The sequence below is a fragment of the Mustelus asterias genome, chromosome 2, assembly GCF_964213995.1.
Source record: "Mustelus asterias chromosome 2, sMusAst1.hap1.1, whole genome shotgun sequence".
Classification (NCBI taxonomy): Eukaryota; Metazoa; Chordata; class Chondrichthyes; order Carcharhiniformes; family Triakidae; genus Mustelus; species Mustelus asterias.
This window is the reverse complement of record NC_135802.1, coordinates 158699700-158717703: the sequence shown is the minus strand read 5'-3', so window position 1 is coordinate 158717703 and position 18004 is coordinate 158699700. Positions and strand designations below refer to the sequence as shown.

Below are 18004 nucleotides of genomic sequence, written 5' to 3'. Positions count from 1 at the left end.
TGGGATGAAGGACAAGTGATAAGGGGGCAGAAGTCCCCTCACCCTCAGCTTGTTTCCTCCCTCTTTTAGACAACGCTGCAATAGGGAGGAGAAGCGAAACCCAACTTGCTCAAATGTCATCCCGAGAGAGCACTGCCATAAATCTGGTCAGTCACCTTAGCTGCGGATCTAAAGCAAAATCACTGCCATAGCTGGAATCCGGAACACAGTAAGAGTTTTAACAACACCAGGTTAAAGTCCAACAGGTTTATTTGGTAGCAAATACCATTAGCTTTCGGAGCGCTGCTCCTTCGTCAGATGGAGTGGATATCTGCTCATAAACAAGGCACAGAGACACAAACTCAAGTTACAGAATACTGATTAGAATGCAAATCTTTACAGCTAATCAAGTCTTAAAGATACAGACAATGTGAGTGGAGAGAGCATTAAGCACAGGTTAAAGAAATGTGTATTGTCTCCAGACAGGACAGATTCTGCAGGTCCAGGCAAGCTGTGGGGGTTACCGATAGTGTGACATGAACCCAAGATCCCGGTTGAGGCCGTCCTCATGTGTGCGGAACTTGGCTATCTGTTTCTGCTCAGCGACTCTGCGCCGTCGTGTGTCGTGAAGGCTGCCTTGGAGAACGCTTACCTGAAGATCCAAGGCTGAATGCCCGTGACTGCTGAAGTGCTCCCCCACAGGAAGAGAACAGTCTTGCCTGGTGATTGTTGAGCGGTGTTCATTCATCTGTTGTCGTAGCGTCTGCATGGTCTCCCCAATGTACCATGCCTCGGGACATCCTTTCCTGCAGCGTATCAGGGAGACAATGCTGGCCGAGTTGCAAGAGTAGGTACCGTGTACCTGGTAGATGGTGTCCTCACGTGATATCCACTTCATCTGACGAAGGAGCAGCACTCCGAACGCTAGTGGTATTTGCTACCAAATAAACCTGTTGGACTTTAACCTGGTGTTGTTAAAAGTCTTACTGTGTTTACCCCAGTCCAACGCCGGCATCTCCACATCTGGAACACTAACAGGGAATGCCGGAAAATCTCTGCAGGTCTGACAGCATCTGGATGATTCTTCTTCAGAGGCTTCATCCAGACTCTAAATGTTGGCTCTTTTCTCTCTCTCCACCGATGCTGAGATTTTCCCGCATTTTCTGTTTTTTGTTGTCTGCAGATCTTCTTTTCCTCCCTGCAGTCGGGAGTTCCCGGTTTCCACAATGCAGACATTGCTCAAAGTTACACTTTCAGAAGTATCACGATTGGGCAGATCGAAGAATTATCAACTTCCACCGCAACAGCACATATTGTTGCAATTCACATTGGGGGGAGTTTTCCCATCCTGCCTGCCACGGGAATCATAATGGGAGGGGGGGGGGGGGAACAGACCGTGCGAAGGTGTGTTGACCTCGGGTGAGATTTTCCGGTTTCAGGGTGGGCGTGGCCGGAAAATCCCACCCATAAATGTTTGAACAATTTTTTTTTTAAAAAGGTGTTTAAGGAGAACAAACCTGTAGACAGTTGCTTTGTGCTTGAAAGGTGAAAGCGACCAGAATGTCCTTAATACCAACTCGAGGAATTTAGAATCCCTACAGTGCAGAAGGAGGCCATTCGGCTCATCGAGCCTGCACCGACAACAATCCCATCCAGGCCCTATCCCCGTAAACCCACATATTCACCCCGCTAATCCCTCTAATATGCACATCCCAGGACACTAAAGGGCAATTTAGCATGGGGGCCAATCCACCTAACCCGCACATCTTAGGTGTGGGAGGAAACAGGAGCACCCGGAGGAAACCCACGCAGACACGGGAAGAATGCACAGACTCCACACAGACAGTGACCTAAAGCCGGGAATCGAACCTGGGTCCCTGGTGCTGTGAGGCAGCAGTGCCGCTCCATTTGAAGCTGTCTGCCAGGTGGTGTGCCCTTTCCCTGACATACCCTTTGTGGTGCCCCCCAACCTCTTTGCCAGCAAGGAATCCGAGTAACTGCACTTACTGATAGAGTGTTTGTGAGGCCCATTAGCCGGGAGATTGCAGCATTCAACAGGAAATCCTCTGTCATGTAGCCGGTTACCTAAACACATTTAAAAGCAAGGGAAACACAATTAAAAACAATCGCTGCCTGTACTTGCCCAGCCTAGTGGAAATTGCAGACATTTATCCCCTCTCCAAAATCTGTATAGATCTTTGTGCAGCTTCACTGAACTAGATTATAAATAATGTCTACAAGGCAGAAGGTGAGGTTCAAACCATAACACGAATCATGCAAATAACCTTCATAATTAACTGTTGATCATCTGAAGCCAGAGATTAAAGCCTCGTTTCTTTTAAAATTATAGATAGTATGAAGTCATGTTTTGGGTCTTTAGCGGTGTGATCTGATAGACGAGTCATTTTATAACATCTTACTGAAAGAGTAAAGGCTCCAGGAGGTCATTGCGACCTGTTTTTATTCCCCCTCCCCGGGAAGGCAGTGGCAGAGTGGTGATGTAATTGAATTAGCAATCCAGGGGCCCAGACTAATGGCTCTGAGCACGAGTTCAAATCCCACCACAGCGGCTGGTAGAATTCAAATTCAGTTAATAAAGCTGGAATGATAAAGCTATAGTCATCAGTAATAACTTCACCTGAGGAAGGAGCAGCGCTCCGAAAGCTCGTGATTTCAAATAAACCTGTTGGACTTTAACCTGGTGTTCCCCACCCCAGTCCAACGCTGGCATCTCCACATAATCAGTATAGATGACCATGAAACTATCATTGATTATCGTAAAAACCCATCTGGTTCACTAATGTCCTTTAGGGAAGGAAATCTGCCATCCTTACCCAGTCTGACCTACATGTGACTCCAGAATCACAGGTAATGGGGAGGCGATGGCCTTATGGTATTATCGCTAGACTATTAATCCAGAAACTCTAATGCTCTGGAGACCCGGGTTCAAATCCCACCACGGCAGATGGTGGAATTTGAATTCAATACAAAAAAGATCTGGAATTAAGAATCTACTGATGACCATGAAACCATTGTCAGAAAAACCCATCTGGTTCACTAATGTCCTTTAGGGAAGGAAATCTGCCGTCCTTACCCGGTCTGGCCTACATGCGACTCCAGAGCCACAGCAACCTGGTTGACTCTCAACTGCCCTTGGGCAACTAGGGATGGGCAATAAATGCTGGTTCAGCCAGCAACGCCCATGTCCCACGAATGAATTTTAAAAATAATGTGGTTGACTGCTAACCGTCCTTGGAAATGTTCAGTTCAAGGGCAGTCAGGTTGGACAATAAACGCCTGCGACACCCACATCCCAGGAAAGAATAAAAAGTGAATTTTCCTCCATTTTGCCACCGGTTTTCTCCCTCCCCAGCCCTCCTGCCACGATGGGCGTTAACTAAATGGCACCCTGCAGAGGCTGCTAATCACAAGTTAACCTGGACGGCAATTGTAAGCACAGTTGCCCCGGCGCATTCCAACATCAATAAATAACCGCACAAGGTTTTGAGAAATTGCTTCCAGTAACCGGATTTAAGATCACTGCCAAAGGAAAAAAAAAGGCGATTTCACAAAACATTCACAAAGCAAATGATAATCTGGAACATGTTGCCTAAAGGGGCAGTGGAAGGGAATTCAAAAGTAACTTTCAAAAGAGAGCTGGATATATATTTGAACATATTGCTGAAAAGAGACATGCTGTTGAAGTTTTCCATCTGGCACTCATCAGAACAAAAGCGAAAATGTTAAATTTCAAATGAACTCAACAATTTATATAAACAGGAGAAAGAGGTTGGTGATTGGTTGGCAGATTGACTGATTGCATTCTCTACGGCCACGGCCGTGGCCAATGGGCAGCTATAGACTCCAAATTTCCAGGTAATTCAAGCAAAGCACATGGTTTGAACATATTCCTTTTGTTTGCAGAGGAAGGATTCCGGTTTATGATTATCATTTTCAGCGAGTGTGAATGAGCCATGTTTGAGCTTGCCTGATTATCTTAAATTAGTTGTTAGTGAAGCTATTAGCACACTCAGAATTGTTAAACAGAGAGACTGGGCCATAGGGAAGGGGTGGAGGCAGGAGCAGTAGGCGGAATTAATTAGATAGTTCTTCCAAATGGGCTGAATGGCTTTCTTTGTGTGGTCTGATTCTATGATTTCTAGTAGAGGTCACTCCATAGTAATCACTAGCAGGAGTCCCAGTCCATTTTCCCCTCTCCAAATTAAAGATATGGTGGCCAAGTGTTACAATATAGTGGAGATCAACCAACTCTGGCATAGAATGGAACCAGATGTTCACACTCGTCCCTGCCTGGTCTGTTTGGTTCAGCTGCTCAGTATAATTCTACAAGTTCCAGCCCATGCTATAGTCAGTTCTCTTACTTATTCACCCCCTACCTATTGCTACATGTCGTCATTCCTCCCTTGACTAAGAGATCTCCCATCTGCTCCGCCTCTCTCGGACGGGGAGAAGCAGACGCCTTGACAATTTTTGACAACCGTATTCAACAGCACAGGGCATAATTATTTGAGTATTGTCACATGTATTAGTATACAGTCAAAAGTATTGTTTCTTACGCGTTGTACAGACAAAGCATACCGTTCATAGAGAAGAAAAGGACTGCACAGAATGTAGTGTTACAATTATAGCTAGGGTGTAGAGAAAGATCAACTTAATGCGAGGTAAGTCCATTCAAAAGTCTGATGGCAGCAGGAAAGAAGTTGTTCTTGAGTTGGTTGGTACGTGACCTCAGGCTTTTGTATCTTTTCCCCAATGGAAGGTGGTGGAAGAGAGAATGTCCGGGGTGCGTGGGGTCCTTAATTAATTGGAAAGATACACGTTGCTTCTTTTTTTTTAACTCCTCTGTCCTCGATCCGAGGAAAGAGACTGGAGGCCTCAGAAGCTTCTGGCTCAGTCAAATCACAAACACTCCAAAATTTTCACTGACATTTAATCATCAGCTGAACATGAAGCAAGAACACGACAGGACAGTGACGTGAACTAGGGAGCTTTGTACAATATTCAGTTAGAAACTGCTTCTTTAAGCTCCTATATTTTTTTCTCCTCTTTCATCAGGAGTAGTTGTGCTGCGTGTTGTACTTCAACTACAGCGAGTGGGCAGGTAATTCATCGCAGCAAAGCTGAAACCCACTACTTGTTAGCATTATGGTTTTTAACCGTAATTTAATCCGGTTACTGGGATGCCACTGATCGATGCAAGTCCCTTCGTACGAATTTGCGGGGTTTTAAACAGAGAATTTCATCTCTCCCTCTTCACCCACAAAAAAAAGACCCCCAATCCAAACGATGCTTAAGGATTTAGTTAATTTTTTTTGAAAGCCTCTCATTCGTGAAGATGATACAGGTTGCTCTCGCGTGGTGCTGGACATCGGGAGTCGGAACTAAGAGTGGTGGAGGTCAGAAGGCAGGGGATAAAATACAGTGAAACTAGAGGGAGGCAGGGGTCAAAAAGAGGGAAAGGGGGGCAATTGAGAAAAGGGAGAGGGTGCTGGGGGCTGAGGTCAAGAGGAGGGGGGGGTGGGGGAAGAGGTTTGAGAAAGTGGGGGGGGGGGGGGGGGGGAGGTTTGAGAAAAGGGAGGGGGGGTCTCTGGTGTAGACAGTCTCCATCGGTCAGAACAGGAGAACGCACGGTTAGTGGAAAGACGATTGCAAATCTGGCCTCTATTGCGTGCGTGCGTGTTGTTTCTTTAACATGGAGGGGGGATTCATCGGTGGTGGTGGGTTTGTAAAACACAATGTTGGGGTCTGACATTTCTCTCCGAGGATGAAGAGGAAGCTCTACTCACCTATTGCTACTCTGTCTGGGAAGGAGGGATTTGTAGTCCTGTACTCTGTTCCCTCAATCCAAGTGTCGGGAACATTGCTCTCGTGTCTTAATCTTTCCTCATGGAATCTACCTGAACTGACCTTTGCTTATGTACAGCGCCACGTCCTCTGGTTTCCAAGGTACAGTAAAGATCAGTAAAGGGTCGGCACAGTGGGTTAGCACTGCTGCCCCACAGCGCCAGGGACCCGGGTTCAATTCCGGTCTCGGCTCACTGTCCGTGTGGAATCCACACGTTCTCCCCGTGTCTGCGTGGGTTTCTTCCGGGTGCTCCGGTTTCCTCCCACAGTCTGAAAGACGTGCTGGTTAGGGTGCATTGGCCGAGCTGAATTATCTCTTAGTGTCGGGGGATTACGGGGATAGGGCCTAGGTGGGATTGTTGTCGGTGCAGGCTTGATGGGCCGAATAGCCTCATTCTACACTGTAGGAATTCCATTCTATCAGCACTCAGATTTCAGTGACATAACTTTCAAACGCCCCTCAGTTACAGAACGTTATTCTAACACTGCCATCTACAGGCACACCTCTTAAACAGACGATAGACACTGCTTTCTGCTCTCCCTGTGGAACTCTCAGCTTTTGAAATTCTGTAATCACAGTATTTACGGTACAGGAGCCCATTCAGCCCAAAGGTCTATGCTAGCACTCAGCATTAACAGTGTGAATGCTGATATCCTGGAGTTGGCATCAGATTATTTCTTCTTGGAGCGGAGAAAGTAGAATGGAGGAGAGATTGGAATCTCGGAACGAGTTTGACAGCTCCTTTATGTTAACGCTTTTCTGTTCCTTCAGGGCATGAAAATAACTAATCAAACCAACAGAATTAAGAGATTCCAACTTTTAAATCCACTCCCTCCACCACCGACGCTCACCGGCAGCAGTGTGTACCATCTATAAGATGCACTGCAGCAACTCACCAAAGATCCTTAGACAGCACCTTCCAAACCCACGACCACTTCCATCTAGAAGGACAAGGGCAGCAGATACATGGGAGCACCACCACCTGCAAGTTCCCCTCCAAGCCTCTCACCATCCTGATTTGGAAATATATCGCCGTTCCTTCACAGTCGCTGGGTCAAAATCCTGGAATTCCCTCCCTAACGGCATTGTGGGTCAACCCACAGCACGTGGACTGCAGCGATTCAAGAAGGCAGCTCACCACCACCTTCCCAAGGGCAACTAGGGATGGGCAATAAATGCTGGCCCAGCCAGCGATGCCCATGTCCCATGAATGAATGAAGGTTTGGGAGGGCAGAGTAGCAGCAACGATAGCTGGATTGATGCTGCACTCATCAATTGCCCCCACTCGATGCTGCGGCGTTCCAACCACGGCTGTCACTAATGCACAGTGCAGCGCCCTCAGGGAACTCTGCTGGAGCAGAGTAGAGTTGGGGGAAAGGCAGACCCTGCCCGTCTTACGGAACATGCCGCCATAAGGGAAATTGCAACGTCCAGTGTGGATATTGGTGAACAGGCAAGTGGATGAATGTGAGTGAATGGTGGTCAAGGATGGTGAACAGGTTGGTAGTTGGGTTGGGAGTGGGGAGCAGTTTTGTGCTTGCCCAGTAACTACCCAGGTTGAGGAACTGTCCAAAGTCTCTGACTCAGGATTGAAGACATTCATGGAGAACCTGGGGAGCAGGGGAAATAGCCAAGTGGAAGTTTAAACTTCCCGAGCAATCCCAACAGAGAGCCATACGCTAGGACATCCACAGGCTCCTGCAATGCACCTTCAGTCGTACATCTTCTGAGAATGTATAGGCTTTCTTAACTATAATGTCGGCATGGAGGGACCAGGACAGGTTGTTGGTGATCTGGACACCTAAAAACTTGAAGCTCTCAACTCTTTCTACTTCGTCCCCGTTGATGTAGACAGGGGCATGTTCTCCTTTACGCTTCCTGAAGTCGATAACTATCTCCTTTGTTTTGTCGACATTGAAGGAGAGATTATTGTTCCCGCACCAGTTCACCAGATTCTCTATCTCTTTCCTGTACTCTGTCTCGTCATTGTTTGAGATCTGACCCACTACGGTGGTGTCATCAACAAACTTGAAAATCGAGTTGGAGGGGAATTTGGCCGCACAGTCATAGGTGTATAAGGAGTATAGTAGGGGGCTGAGAACACAGCCTTGTGGGGCACCGGTGTTGAGGATGATTGTGGAGGAGGTGTTGTTGCCCATCCTTACTGATTGCGGTCTGTGGGTTAGGGAGTTCAGGATCCAGTTGCAGAGGGAGGGAGGAGCCGAGACCCAGACCACGGAGTTTGGAGAGGAGTTTCGTGGGAATAATGGTGTTGAAGGCTGAGCTGTAGTCAATAAATAGGAGTCTGACACAGGTGTCAGAATCCTCTCTCTGGCAATCTGGAGAATGGAAGATTTGGTCCAATAACTTTTTTTAAACAGAGGGAACAAAGCAACTGGACTGCCCCTGTGAAAGAGAGACTTGTCAATATGCCTTTGCCGTCCTATGTTCCAGACTAACTGTATAAAATGGCAGCTTTCCTGAACTAACCAGGCGCACACATTTACCTGTGATATCGTGTAGTTTTTGCTCTGCCATATCTTCTTGGCTTCCTCTTTCTCCTTTTTGGTCAGCAGGTCAGGACTGGGCTTTATTCCAGCATTCCGAGCGTCAATCAGCTTGGTGACCAGGGCCCAAAGACGGACTTGCCACCTCAACACACCAGGAATGGCGTCCGCTGGGTTCAGAAGGAGAAAAACATTTCAAAAATGCTTTCACGGGATGCGGGCGTCATCGGCCAGGCAAGCATTTGTTGTCCATCCCTAAATGCTCTGGAACTGAGCGGGACACTCAGATCAAGAGCATTGAGGGAAGGGCATCAACTCGCCTTTGTCAACATTGAGAAATCCCTCGGTAGAAACACAACTAATGTTCCGGGGACCCTGGTTCGAATCCCGCCACAGCAGATATTGGAATTTGAATTCAATATTTTAAAAAAATCTGGAATTCAGAATCTACTGATGACCATGAAACCATGTTGGAAAAACTCATCTGGTTCACTAATGTCCTTTCGGGAAGGAAATCTGCCGTCCTTACCTGGTCTGGCCTATATGCGACTCCAGAGCCACAGCAATGTGGTTGACTCTCAGCTGCCCTCTGAAATGGCCGAGCGAGACACTGAGGGCAACTCAGGATGGGCAATAAATGCTCGCCAGCCAGTAATGCCAATGAATAAAATCAGGGCGACGTTCTCTCTCAGCTAACCCAAATTGAGGTCAACACCTGCCCTTAGTGCTTTTCTTTAAATGATGCTTCCACATTCAACAAAACATTCTCCTTGTACCACCAGTTTTTGTTTGGGGTGGAGGGTTTATTTGTGCTTTCAAGCTGAAGGATGTTAACACACAGGTTTGGAAAACTCCCCCAATCCAGACCTGAAAGCTAGTAAATCAATCCCAGAAAAGATAGGGAAAGGGGGAAGAAAGCAATGGAGAAGTATGCCATCCCCTACCTCGGTAATGCATTCCAGCATGAGGGTTCAATGGGCTGAATGGCCTTCTGTGCTGCCAAAGTCAACACAGTAAAAGAAGTCTCACAACACCAAGTTAAAGTCCAATAGGTTTATTTGGTAGCACAAGCCACAAGCTTTCGGTGCACTGCCCCTTCATCAGGTGAGGTGCCCCGCCACTTACCTGATGAAGGAGCAGCGCTCCGAAAGCTTGTGCTACCAAATAAACCTGTTGGACTTTAACCTGGTGTTGTGAGACTTCTTACTGTCCCCACCCCAGTCCAACGCCGGCATCTCCACATCAAAGTCAACACACCCAACTGCATCAAAAAGGGTGCACAATGTGGTGGCTTGAAGCAGAGGAGCTCAGTCACTTACTTTTGATGTCCCACAGGATATCTTGCTCAGGAGGAGCAGCGTACAGGATGTACAGGCGAACAGTGTCAATCCCATACTGCCGGATCATTTCCGCCGGATCAATGCCGTTGTGCTTGGACTTGCTCATTTTTTCCCAGGTGATCTGCAGTTTCTCCGAGGTTCTGGCACGGACTGGCTCGGGACCTGGCGCGGGCAGAAGGAGGAGGAGTAAAATTAACTTGCATCACGTTTCATTTCCAGATGTGTCTGTGCATCAGCCAAAAGCGATGCCGACTTTATCCAGATAAAACCGATCGGGTCCACTCGCTGGACTCAAGAAATAACAGACCATGTGAACTGGAGTCAAATCTGTACGGAAAACTGGCACAAAGTGAAGTACATTTTAGTTTTTCTTTTAATTAAAACTCGTGATTGCTGCTGTTCAAATCACACAGGACAACTCGCTGGAGAAGCCAATGGAAGTCTCAGAATGAGGGGACGCCCACAAAGAACTGAGGAGGATTGTCTTTACTCAAAAAAGTTGAGAATCTTTCGGAATTCCCTCATCCCAGAGAGCTCGGTGGTTGAGAATATTCGGGACAAAGATCGAAAGGTTTTTTGACACTATGGGAATGAAGGGAGATGGGATAGTGCAGCGGATGTCAAAGGGTCAGTCACAATCTTACAGGATGGTGGAGCAGGCTGGAAGGACCCAGACCCTCAGTAGACGGAGACGAGGAGGAATTTCTTCTCTCAGAGGGGAGTGAATGTGTGGAATTCTTTACTGCAGAGGGCAGTGGAGGCTGGGTCGTTGAGTATGTTCAAGGTTGAGATTTTTAATCAGTAAGGGCATCGAGGATTATCATATCAGATCAGTCACGATCTCATCGAATGGCGGAACAGACTCGATGGGCTGAATGGCCTACTTCTGCTCCGATGTCTTATGGAATTAGAAGCAGCAGACACTAAGGATGGGAGATAAGAAGTGGGGGTGGGGGGGGGGGGGGGGGGGGAGGAGGAGGATAAGGATCTATCGTCAATACAGCACAGTCTCATTCCTTGTATAGCACCAATTCTAACTCAGCTAAGTACTGGGTGTGGATCGGGGAAAATCGAGGGGTGAGGTTCCAGTGGTAGCCAGAGTGGGAGGCATTTGCATTCAATGAGTTCCCGTGACCCTCCCGCCATTTTAACTCGGGTACGAGTAAAGGTCGCCTGTTCCGAGAGCTGAGGGCCTACTTGCAATGGGAAAGTTATACCCTGTGCACATCATTTTAACCAGTGGCCAGAATAAAGTCCACTTGATCTCCAGCCCATTGGCAAAACCCCAAAAGAGTGAAAGGAAAGTGGGAGCAGGTTCAATAGTAACTTCCAAACAGGAACTGGATAAATACTCAGATGAAAAGTTTGGGGTGGGGGAAAAGAAGCAACAGATTGAGGCTAATTGGATAGCTCTAACTAAAGAGCCAGCACAGACACGATGGCACGAATGGCCTCCTGTGCTGTATTATTCTATTCTATCCTGTGCGCTCCCCCATTTCTTATTATATGTCCTTTAGTTAAACCACTCCAATTCAAATGATGGTCGGAGTCTGACATTTCACAAAGTTCTCGGATCAGACTGCCTCCAGACCCCTGTAAAAACAGAAGCAAAACTTAAAAAACAACTGGTTTAATAATCCCCAGATTAATCCACAGGCGAAGAAGAAGAGGCCAGAGTGCACGGACAGAGCAATACACAGCTAGGGGCTCAGATGAATAAATATGAATCACCAGTCTATTACTGTCCTGTAACACACTTTGTATTAAACAATATCCTACATTTAATAACCACTGCAGAATTGAAGGATATGAAGACAGCCCCAATGATAGTAACCTGAAAAGCCTGTGTGCGCATTTTCTGTACTGTAGGGTTTCTATGATTTCTGTGTGTCTGGTACCTATCTGTAACTACAGATAAATAGATGTAACCACAGTGGTTAGCACCGCTGTCTCACAGCTCCAGGGACCCGGGTTCGATCCCCGGCTTGGGTCACAGCCTGTGTGGAGTCTGCACGTTCTCCCCGTGTTTGCGCGGGTTTCCACCGGGTGCTCCAGTTTCCTCCCACAGTCTGAAAGACATGCTGGTTAGGGTGCATTGGCCGTACTAAATTCTCCCTCAGTGCACCCGAACAGGCGCCGGAGTGTGGCGACTAGGGGATTCTCACAGTAACTTCATAGCAGTGTTAATGTAAGCCGACTTGTGACACTGATAAATAAAAAGCAAACACGCTTGTGGTTTAGAGTCAAATAGCGGCATTTTCCTCCTTTACATCCATCTGATTGTCACTGGAATCCTTCCCAAATCCATTCATTTAACTTCAATGGCCACCTACCACTGAAATCTACTTCCTCCTTCTTCAGATACTGGCCACTCGAGGCCACTCGGAATGTTTTCCCCTTGATAAGTCCGTGTACCAGGAGTTTGCGGAACGGTTCCCTGCACACAGGAAGGAATGGAGGGCACAGATCAGGCAAAAGGAAATATTAAAATGGTCAAAGCACAACTGGCGGATGGCACTTACTGTTTCTCTCCCTGCAGGTGAAGCATTCCGGAGCCGTCAAGGTGGCTATTCTACTGAACACAAAAGCCTCACCGTCCGACTAGTACAGGCCAACTTCAAGCGACAGGCACCACAGAGTGAGCATTGAGCTTGGCAGACTGACTGTGAAATACTAAGCACTTGGAGATACTTTATAGCTGCACGTGTTACCTTGTGACCAAATGTAAGCTCTCCCACCAGATAATCATTAAGGGCAAACAGAATCATAGAATCCCTACAGTGCAGAAGGAGGCCATTCAGCCCATCAAGTCTGTACCGACCGCAATCCCACTGAAACCCTGTCACCATAACCCCATGTACTTACCCTGTTAATCCCCCTGACACTAAGAGGCAACATTAGCATGGCCAATCCACCTAACCCGCGCATCTTTGGTCCGTGGGAGGAAACCGGAGCACACGGAGGAAACCCAGGCAGACATGAGGAGAACGTGCAAACTCCACATAGACAGTGACCCAAGCTGGGAATCGAACCCGGGTCCCTGGCGCTGTGAGGCAGCGGTGCTAACCCACTGTGCCACCGTGCCCAAAAGGTGGTCCCAAAAGGTTCTGATGCATATTTTGTTCAGTTAAAACATCCCAATACAAAAAAAAGGGAAATACAATGGCCGTGGTCAAAATACCTGTCAGGTGGGTATGTTACCAGATAAATCAGAGGAAACATCAGGGCCCAGCAGCTATAAATGGGATTTGAGGTACTGCAGTAACAAACCTCTCCCACTGGAGGACACTGGAGGACACACACACAGCTCACTTGCACCCCCTTGGGGCAGATGCCCGGAACTGCAGCTGAATGCCAGTTGTACATTTTGTCTACACTGGAATAACACATTAGCCGTTAACAAACCCAAGGAACCTCCCAGGCGCATGGTGCTTTAAAAAAAAAAATGCACAGGAAAAGTCTACTCCAGTGAGCCAGTGTGATAATTGTGTTACACACCATGTAAATCTCTGCCACAAACACAGTTATGATGTGGAGATGCCGGCGTTGGACTGGGGTAAACACAGTAAGAGTTTTAACAACACCAGGTTAAAGTCCAACAGGTTTATTTGGTAGCAAATGCCATTAGCTTTCGGAGCGCTGCTCCTTCGTCAGATGGAGTGGAAATCTGCTCTCAAACAGGGCACAGAGACACAAAATCAAGTTACAGAATACTGATTAGAATGCGAATCTCTACAACCAACCAGGTCTTAAAGATACAGACAATGTGAGTGGAGGGAGCACAAAGACAGTTACACAACTGCTTGTTACAGCTTCCTCTGAAGTGGAGATACTTGCCTGTATTTCACCATGTTCTGATCATTGCAGAAATGGCTGAGAAATCTTGCATAGTACAAATGCATGACAGCGTGTTCTTTCCCTCCGATGTACAGATCTACAGGCATCCAGAAGTCCGCTAGTGTCTTGTCAAAAGGCCTTCAAAACAAGTGAATGACAGTGATTGACACTATTTTCACAGCAGATGCATTGTTTTTGGGCCTACTTGTATCGTAGAACCCCTGCAGTGCAGAGGAGGCCATTCAGCCTCTCGAGTTCTGCACCGACTCCCTGACAGAGCATCTTACCCAGGCCCTCTCCCCCAGCCCGATCCCCGCATTCCCACATATTCACCCTGGCTAATCCACCAAACCTGGACATAGAATCCCTACAGTGCAGGAGAAGGCCATTCGGCCCATCGAGTCTACACCATCCACAATCCCACCCAGGGTACTATCTCCACAACCCCACACATTCACCATGGCTAATCCACCTAACCTGCACGTCTTTCGGAGTGTGGGAGGAAACCTACGCAGACATGGGGAGAACGTGCAAACTCCACACAGTCAACTGTTTGCAGAATATTTAATCCTTGGTCGAGGAAAATAATATGCACATTCCCCACTTCCCATCTTTCTGGGTTGCCAAGCAACCAGATAAAGACCTGCAACATATATGGGATTATAGGATACCAACACTGCCTTCATGTGGGACACTTAATTACAACCACATGGATAAAAGGTGGCATTTTATTCCCTTTACCTCAACGAAAGTAATTTTTAATAGTGAATGGCTGTCCCCCAATTGCTAAGACTTCACAATTCCATCCCCGAAGCAAATTAGCCCTAAACATCCTTCCCTGATCCAGCGGGCAAGGATAAAAGACACTTCCACTCTCAGCACATGAAGCGAGTTACCCCGCCTCGTGTCAAAGCGAACTGTAGTACTGTTTTTAAATTTTATATTTATTCGTGTCACAAGTAGGCTTACATTAATACTGCAATGAAGTTACTGTGAAAATCCCCTAGTTGCCACACCCCGGCGCCTGTTCGGGTACACTGAGGGAGAATTTAGCACGGTCAGTGCATCTAACCAACATGTCTTTCAGACTGTGGGAGGAAACCGGAGCACCCGGAGGAATCCCACGCAGACACGGGGAGAATGTGCAAACTCCACACAGACAGTGACCAAGCCAGGGACTGAACCCCGGTCCCTGGTGCCGTGAGGCAGCAGCGCTAACCACTGTGCCACCGTTATCATACTGGCACGATTAAGATTTATTTGTTCCTACGAAGTGATAAATTCGGAGGATGCAAAAGAAAAAAAAACTCAATGCATAAAAGGCAAGGAAACACTGGAAATCCCGGGATGGTGGGGGAGGGGGGAGGGGGCTGGAATTTGAAAGGGTGGAAGTTATGCTGCAATTGTATAGAGTTCTGAATAGACTGTGTATGCAGTACCTGGTCAAGGTCTGGAAACTACACCTTAGAATCTACAAAAGGGTTAAATTAGAGGCTGGTAGACAGAGTCATGCATTCTCTTGTGTTTAGATTATGCGATGGCCCACTTGAGGCGTTTAAGGCAATTAAAGGATTTGATAAGAGTAGAGGCATTGGAATCTATTCCCTCCCCCACTCCCACCCTTAGTGGGGTGCTGCAGAACGGGTGGGCATAAAGCTAGGCTATTCAAGGGCCATGTCAGGAAGCAGTCCCTCAAAGTAGTGGAAATCTGGAACTTTCTTCTCCCAACAGGCAGTCGAGACTCGGGGGGGGGGGGTCTATTGAAAATTTCAGGAGTGAGTGTAAAGGTGAGGTCGTCGGGGTCCCAGAACCGTAGGCTGCTCCCTCTTTGAGGAGGAAAGCTGACTGGTGGAGATTTAACCCGAGGATCGCTACACCCCAGGCGAGGGACCAGGTTGAGAAGTCGGTGCCTTTTTGGGTAACTTCAGCCGGGACAGGAATTGAACCCGTGCTGTTGGCATCACTTCAGCCAACTCCGCTAACCCAAGAATAATCATAGAATCCCTACAGTGCAGAAGGAGGCCATTTGGCCCATCGAGTCTGCACCAACCACAATCCCACCCAGACCCTATCCCCATAACCTCACATATTTACCCTGCTAATCCCCCTGACACTAGGGTCAATTTAGCAAGGCCAATCAACCTAACCCGCACAGTTTTGGACTGCGGGAGGAAACCGGGGCACCCGGAGGAAACCCACGCAGACATGGGAAGAAAGTGCAAACTCCACACAGGCAGTGACCGAGGCTGGAATTGAACCCGGGTCCCTGGTGCTGTGAGGCAGCAGCGCTAACCACTGTGCCACCGTGCCACCCAATTGTTTAGGTGAGTCTATTAAAAGGGAGAAGAAAAATGTAAGAATAGTCACTTTCAAACTTACTTTTCAGTATTATGAGAGTCTGTGTATCTGTAGTAATACCACGCTGAGTCCACAAAGGTGTCCATGGTGTCCGTCTCTCGTTGGGCGACTCCCTTGCATCTGTACGGGAAGAGGCGAGTTACAGATTCTGCGACATCCAGCACCAAACAAACAGTCAGGTGATTAAACCTCCGTGGAACACTACCGCCGTCTGAATTAAACATTATAACGAGCTATCCTGGTCCAAGCACCATCAGCAAGCAGCAACTTTGCCCAACTAAAGGGATTGGGCCAAAGCAAAATGCTGGAAATCTGAAATCAAAACCAGAAGGGCTGGAAACACTCAGGAGGTCTGACAGCATCTGTGGAGAGTGAGTGAGAGAGAGAAACAGTTTCAGGTCAACGATCTTCCATCAGAACCCAAAAAGTTATCCGGAGGAAGCGTCAAGCTGCAGCACATATCAGCTGCTCGCTAATAAATCCACTGGGGAATTCAGGAAAAATATGTCTTCGACCAGTAGAGTGCTTAGAATGGGGAAATTGCTACCACAAGGAGCAATCGAGGTAACTCGCATTGATACATTTAAGGGGAAGCTAGATAAATGAGAAGGAGAAAGGAATAAAAGGATACAATGATGGGGTTAGATGGAGAAGGGTGGGAGGAGGTTCTCACGCAGCATAACGCCATCATGGACCAATAGCCCAATTTGGTGTTGTAACTACTTTGTAGCATTAGTAACTCGGAAGGTGACTGCTCACTTCTCCGGTGTAAACCGATCTGCTCTTTACAGTCAAGATGGATTCCTGCACTGAAGGGATTCTACGGATAGGGGGAATGGGGGATTTGAATAGCACTTTCCAAGAGCCAGCACAGCAATGATGGGCTGAATGGCAAGCAGCAACTTTTGCCCATCGTTGCTGTGCTGGCTCTTGGAAGGTACCGAATTGGCTGTGCACCACTAACAGTCAGACAGCCACTGACGAGTAGACATGGTTGTCTTGAAAAATGTTGGTCCGTGCGACAGGGGCATCTGGAGTCAACCTGGAGTTTGCTTTTACAACAGGATTTATGGAAACCTGGCCAACCACACGCAAACCAGACTGGGCAATATTCTCAAAGGGGCTGATGTCACCAAAACACGCCCCTCCACACTGAAATGTCTCCCAGGATTAGCTTTGAAACAATGGGATTTTCTGCATACGTGAAATTTAATGGGAGAATTTGTTTTGTTCATTCATGGGATGTGGGTGTTGCTGGCCCAGTCCATCCCAGTCCATCCCAGTCCATCCCCAATTGCCCTTCAGTGGCTTGTTTGGCCATTGCCGAGTTAGACCAGGTTAAGACATTAGTGAACCAGATGGGTTTTTACAACAATGGTATCATGGCCGTCACCTTTAACAAATTCAAATTTCACCATCTGCCGTGGTGGGATTCGAACCCGGGTCTCTGGGATACTAATCCAGTGACAACACCACAACTTACTGCTTCAGATTCTAACATTGGAACTTTGTGAAAAACATTACTGTATCTTGGTCTGAGACACCTCCTCTTCTTCACTATTGAATCACTCTATTCTTGTTTAACGGTCTAGAATCGTGGAATTTTGCAGCACCCAGAGCCATTCATCCCTTCCTTGCTGTGCTAGCTCTCAGAGTGCTATTTACAGCCCCGTTTCCCCTATAGCTCGGGTCTTTTTCATCTGAAAATCTTTTTACAAGTTGTCACTGCTTCTGGTAGGGCCCTCCAATTGCTAACAACACACAATCATAGAATCCCCAGAGTGCAGGAGGAGGCCATTCGGCCCATCGAGTCTGCACCAACCACAATCCCCACCCGGACCCTATTCCCGTAACCCCACATATTTACCCTGCTAATCCGCCTGACTCTAGAATCAATTTAGCATGGCCAATCAACCTAACCCGCACATGTTTGGACTGTGGGAAGAAACCGGACCACCTGGAGGAAACCCACGCAGATACGGGGAGAATGTGCAAACTCCACACAGACAGTGACCTGAGGCCGGAATCGAACCTGGGTCCCTGGCGCTAACCACTGTGCCACCCTAATTTTAAAAAAATCTAATTCCTCCCCTTTTCTCTTTTGGTCTTGGGACTTA

At 47.5% G+C, this 18004-nt stretch overlaps 1 protein-coding gene across 1 annotated transcript in view; it reads right to left on the bottom strand.

Moving 5' to 3' along the window:
* lars2 (leucyl-tRNA synthetase 2, mitochondrial) overlaps positions 1-18004 on the bottom strand; it is a 91253-nt gene that overhangs the window by 27395 nt on the left and 45854 nt on the right. Inside the window, exons 13-18 of the mRNA XM_078199672.1 lie at positions 15909-16007; positions 13530-13667; positions 12026-12129; positions 9672-9854; positions 8353-8522; positions 1987-2064 (exon numbers count right to left, since the gene is read on the bottom strand). Coding sequence (XP_078055798.1) covers positions 1987-2064; positions 8353-8522; positions 9672-9854; positions 12026-12129; positions 13530-13667; positions 15909-16007 — 772 coding nt within the window. The remainder of the gene's footprint in view (positions 1-1986; positions 2065-8352; positions 8523-9671; positions 9855-12025; positions 12130-13529; positions 13668-15908; positions 16008-18004) is intronic.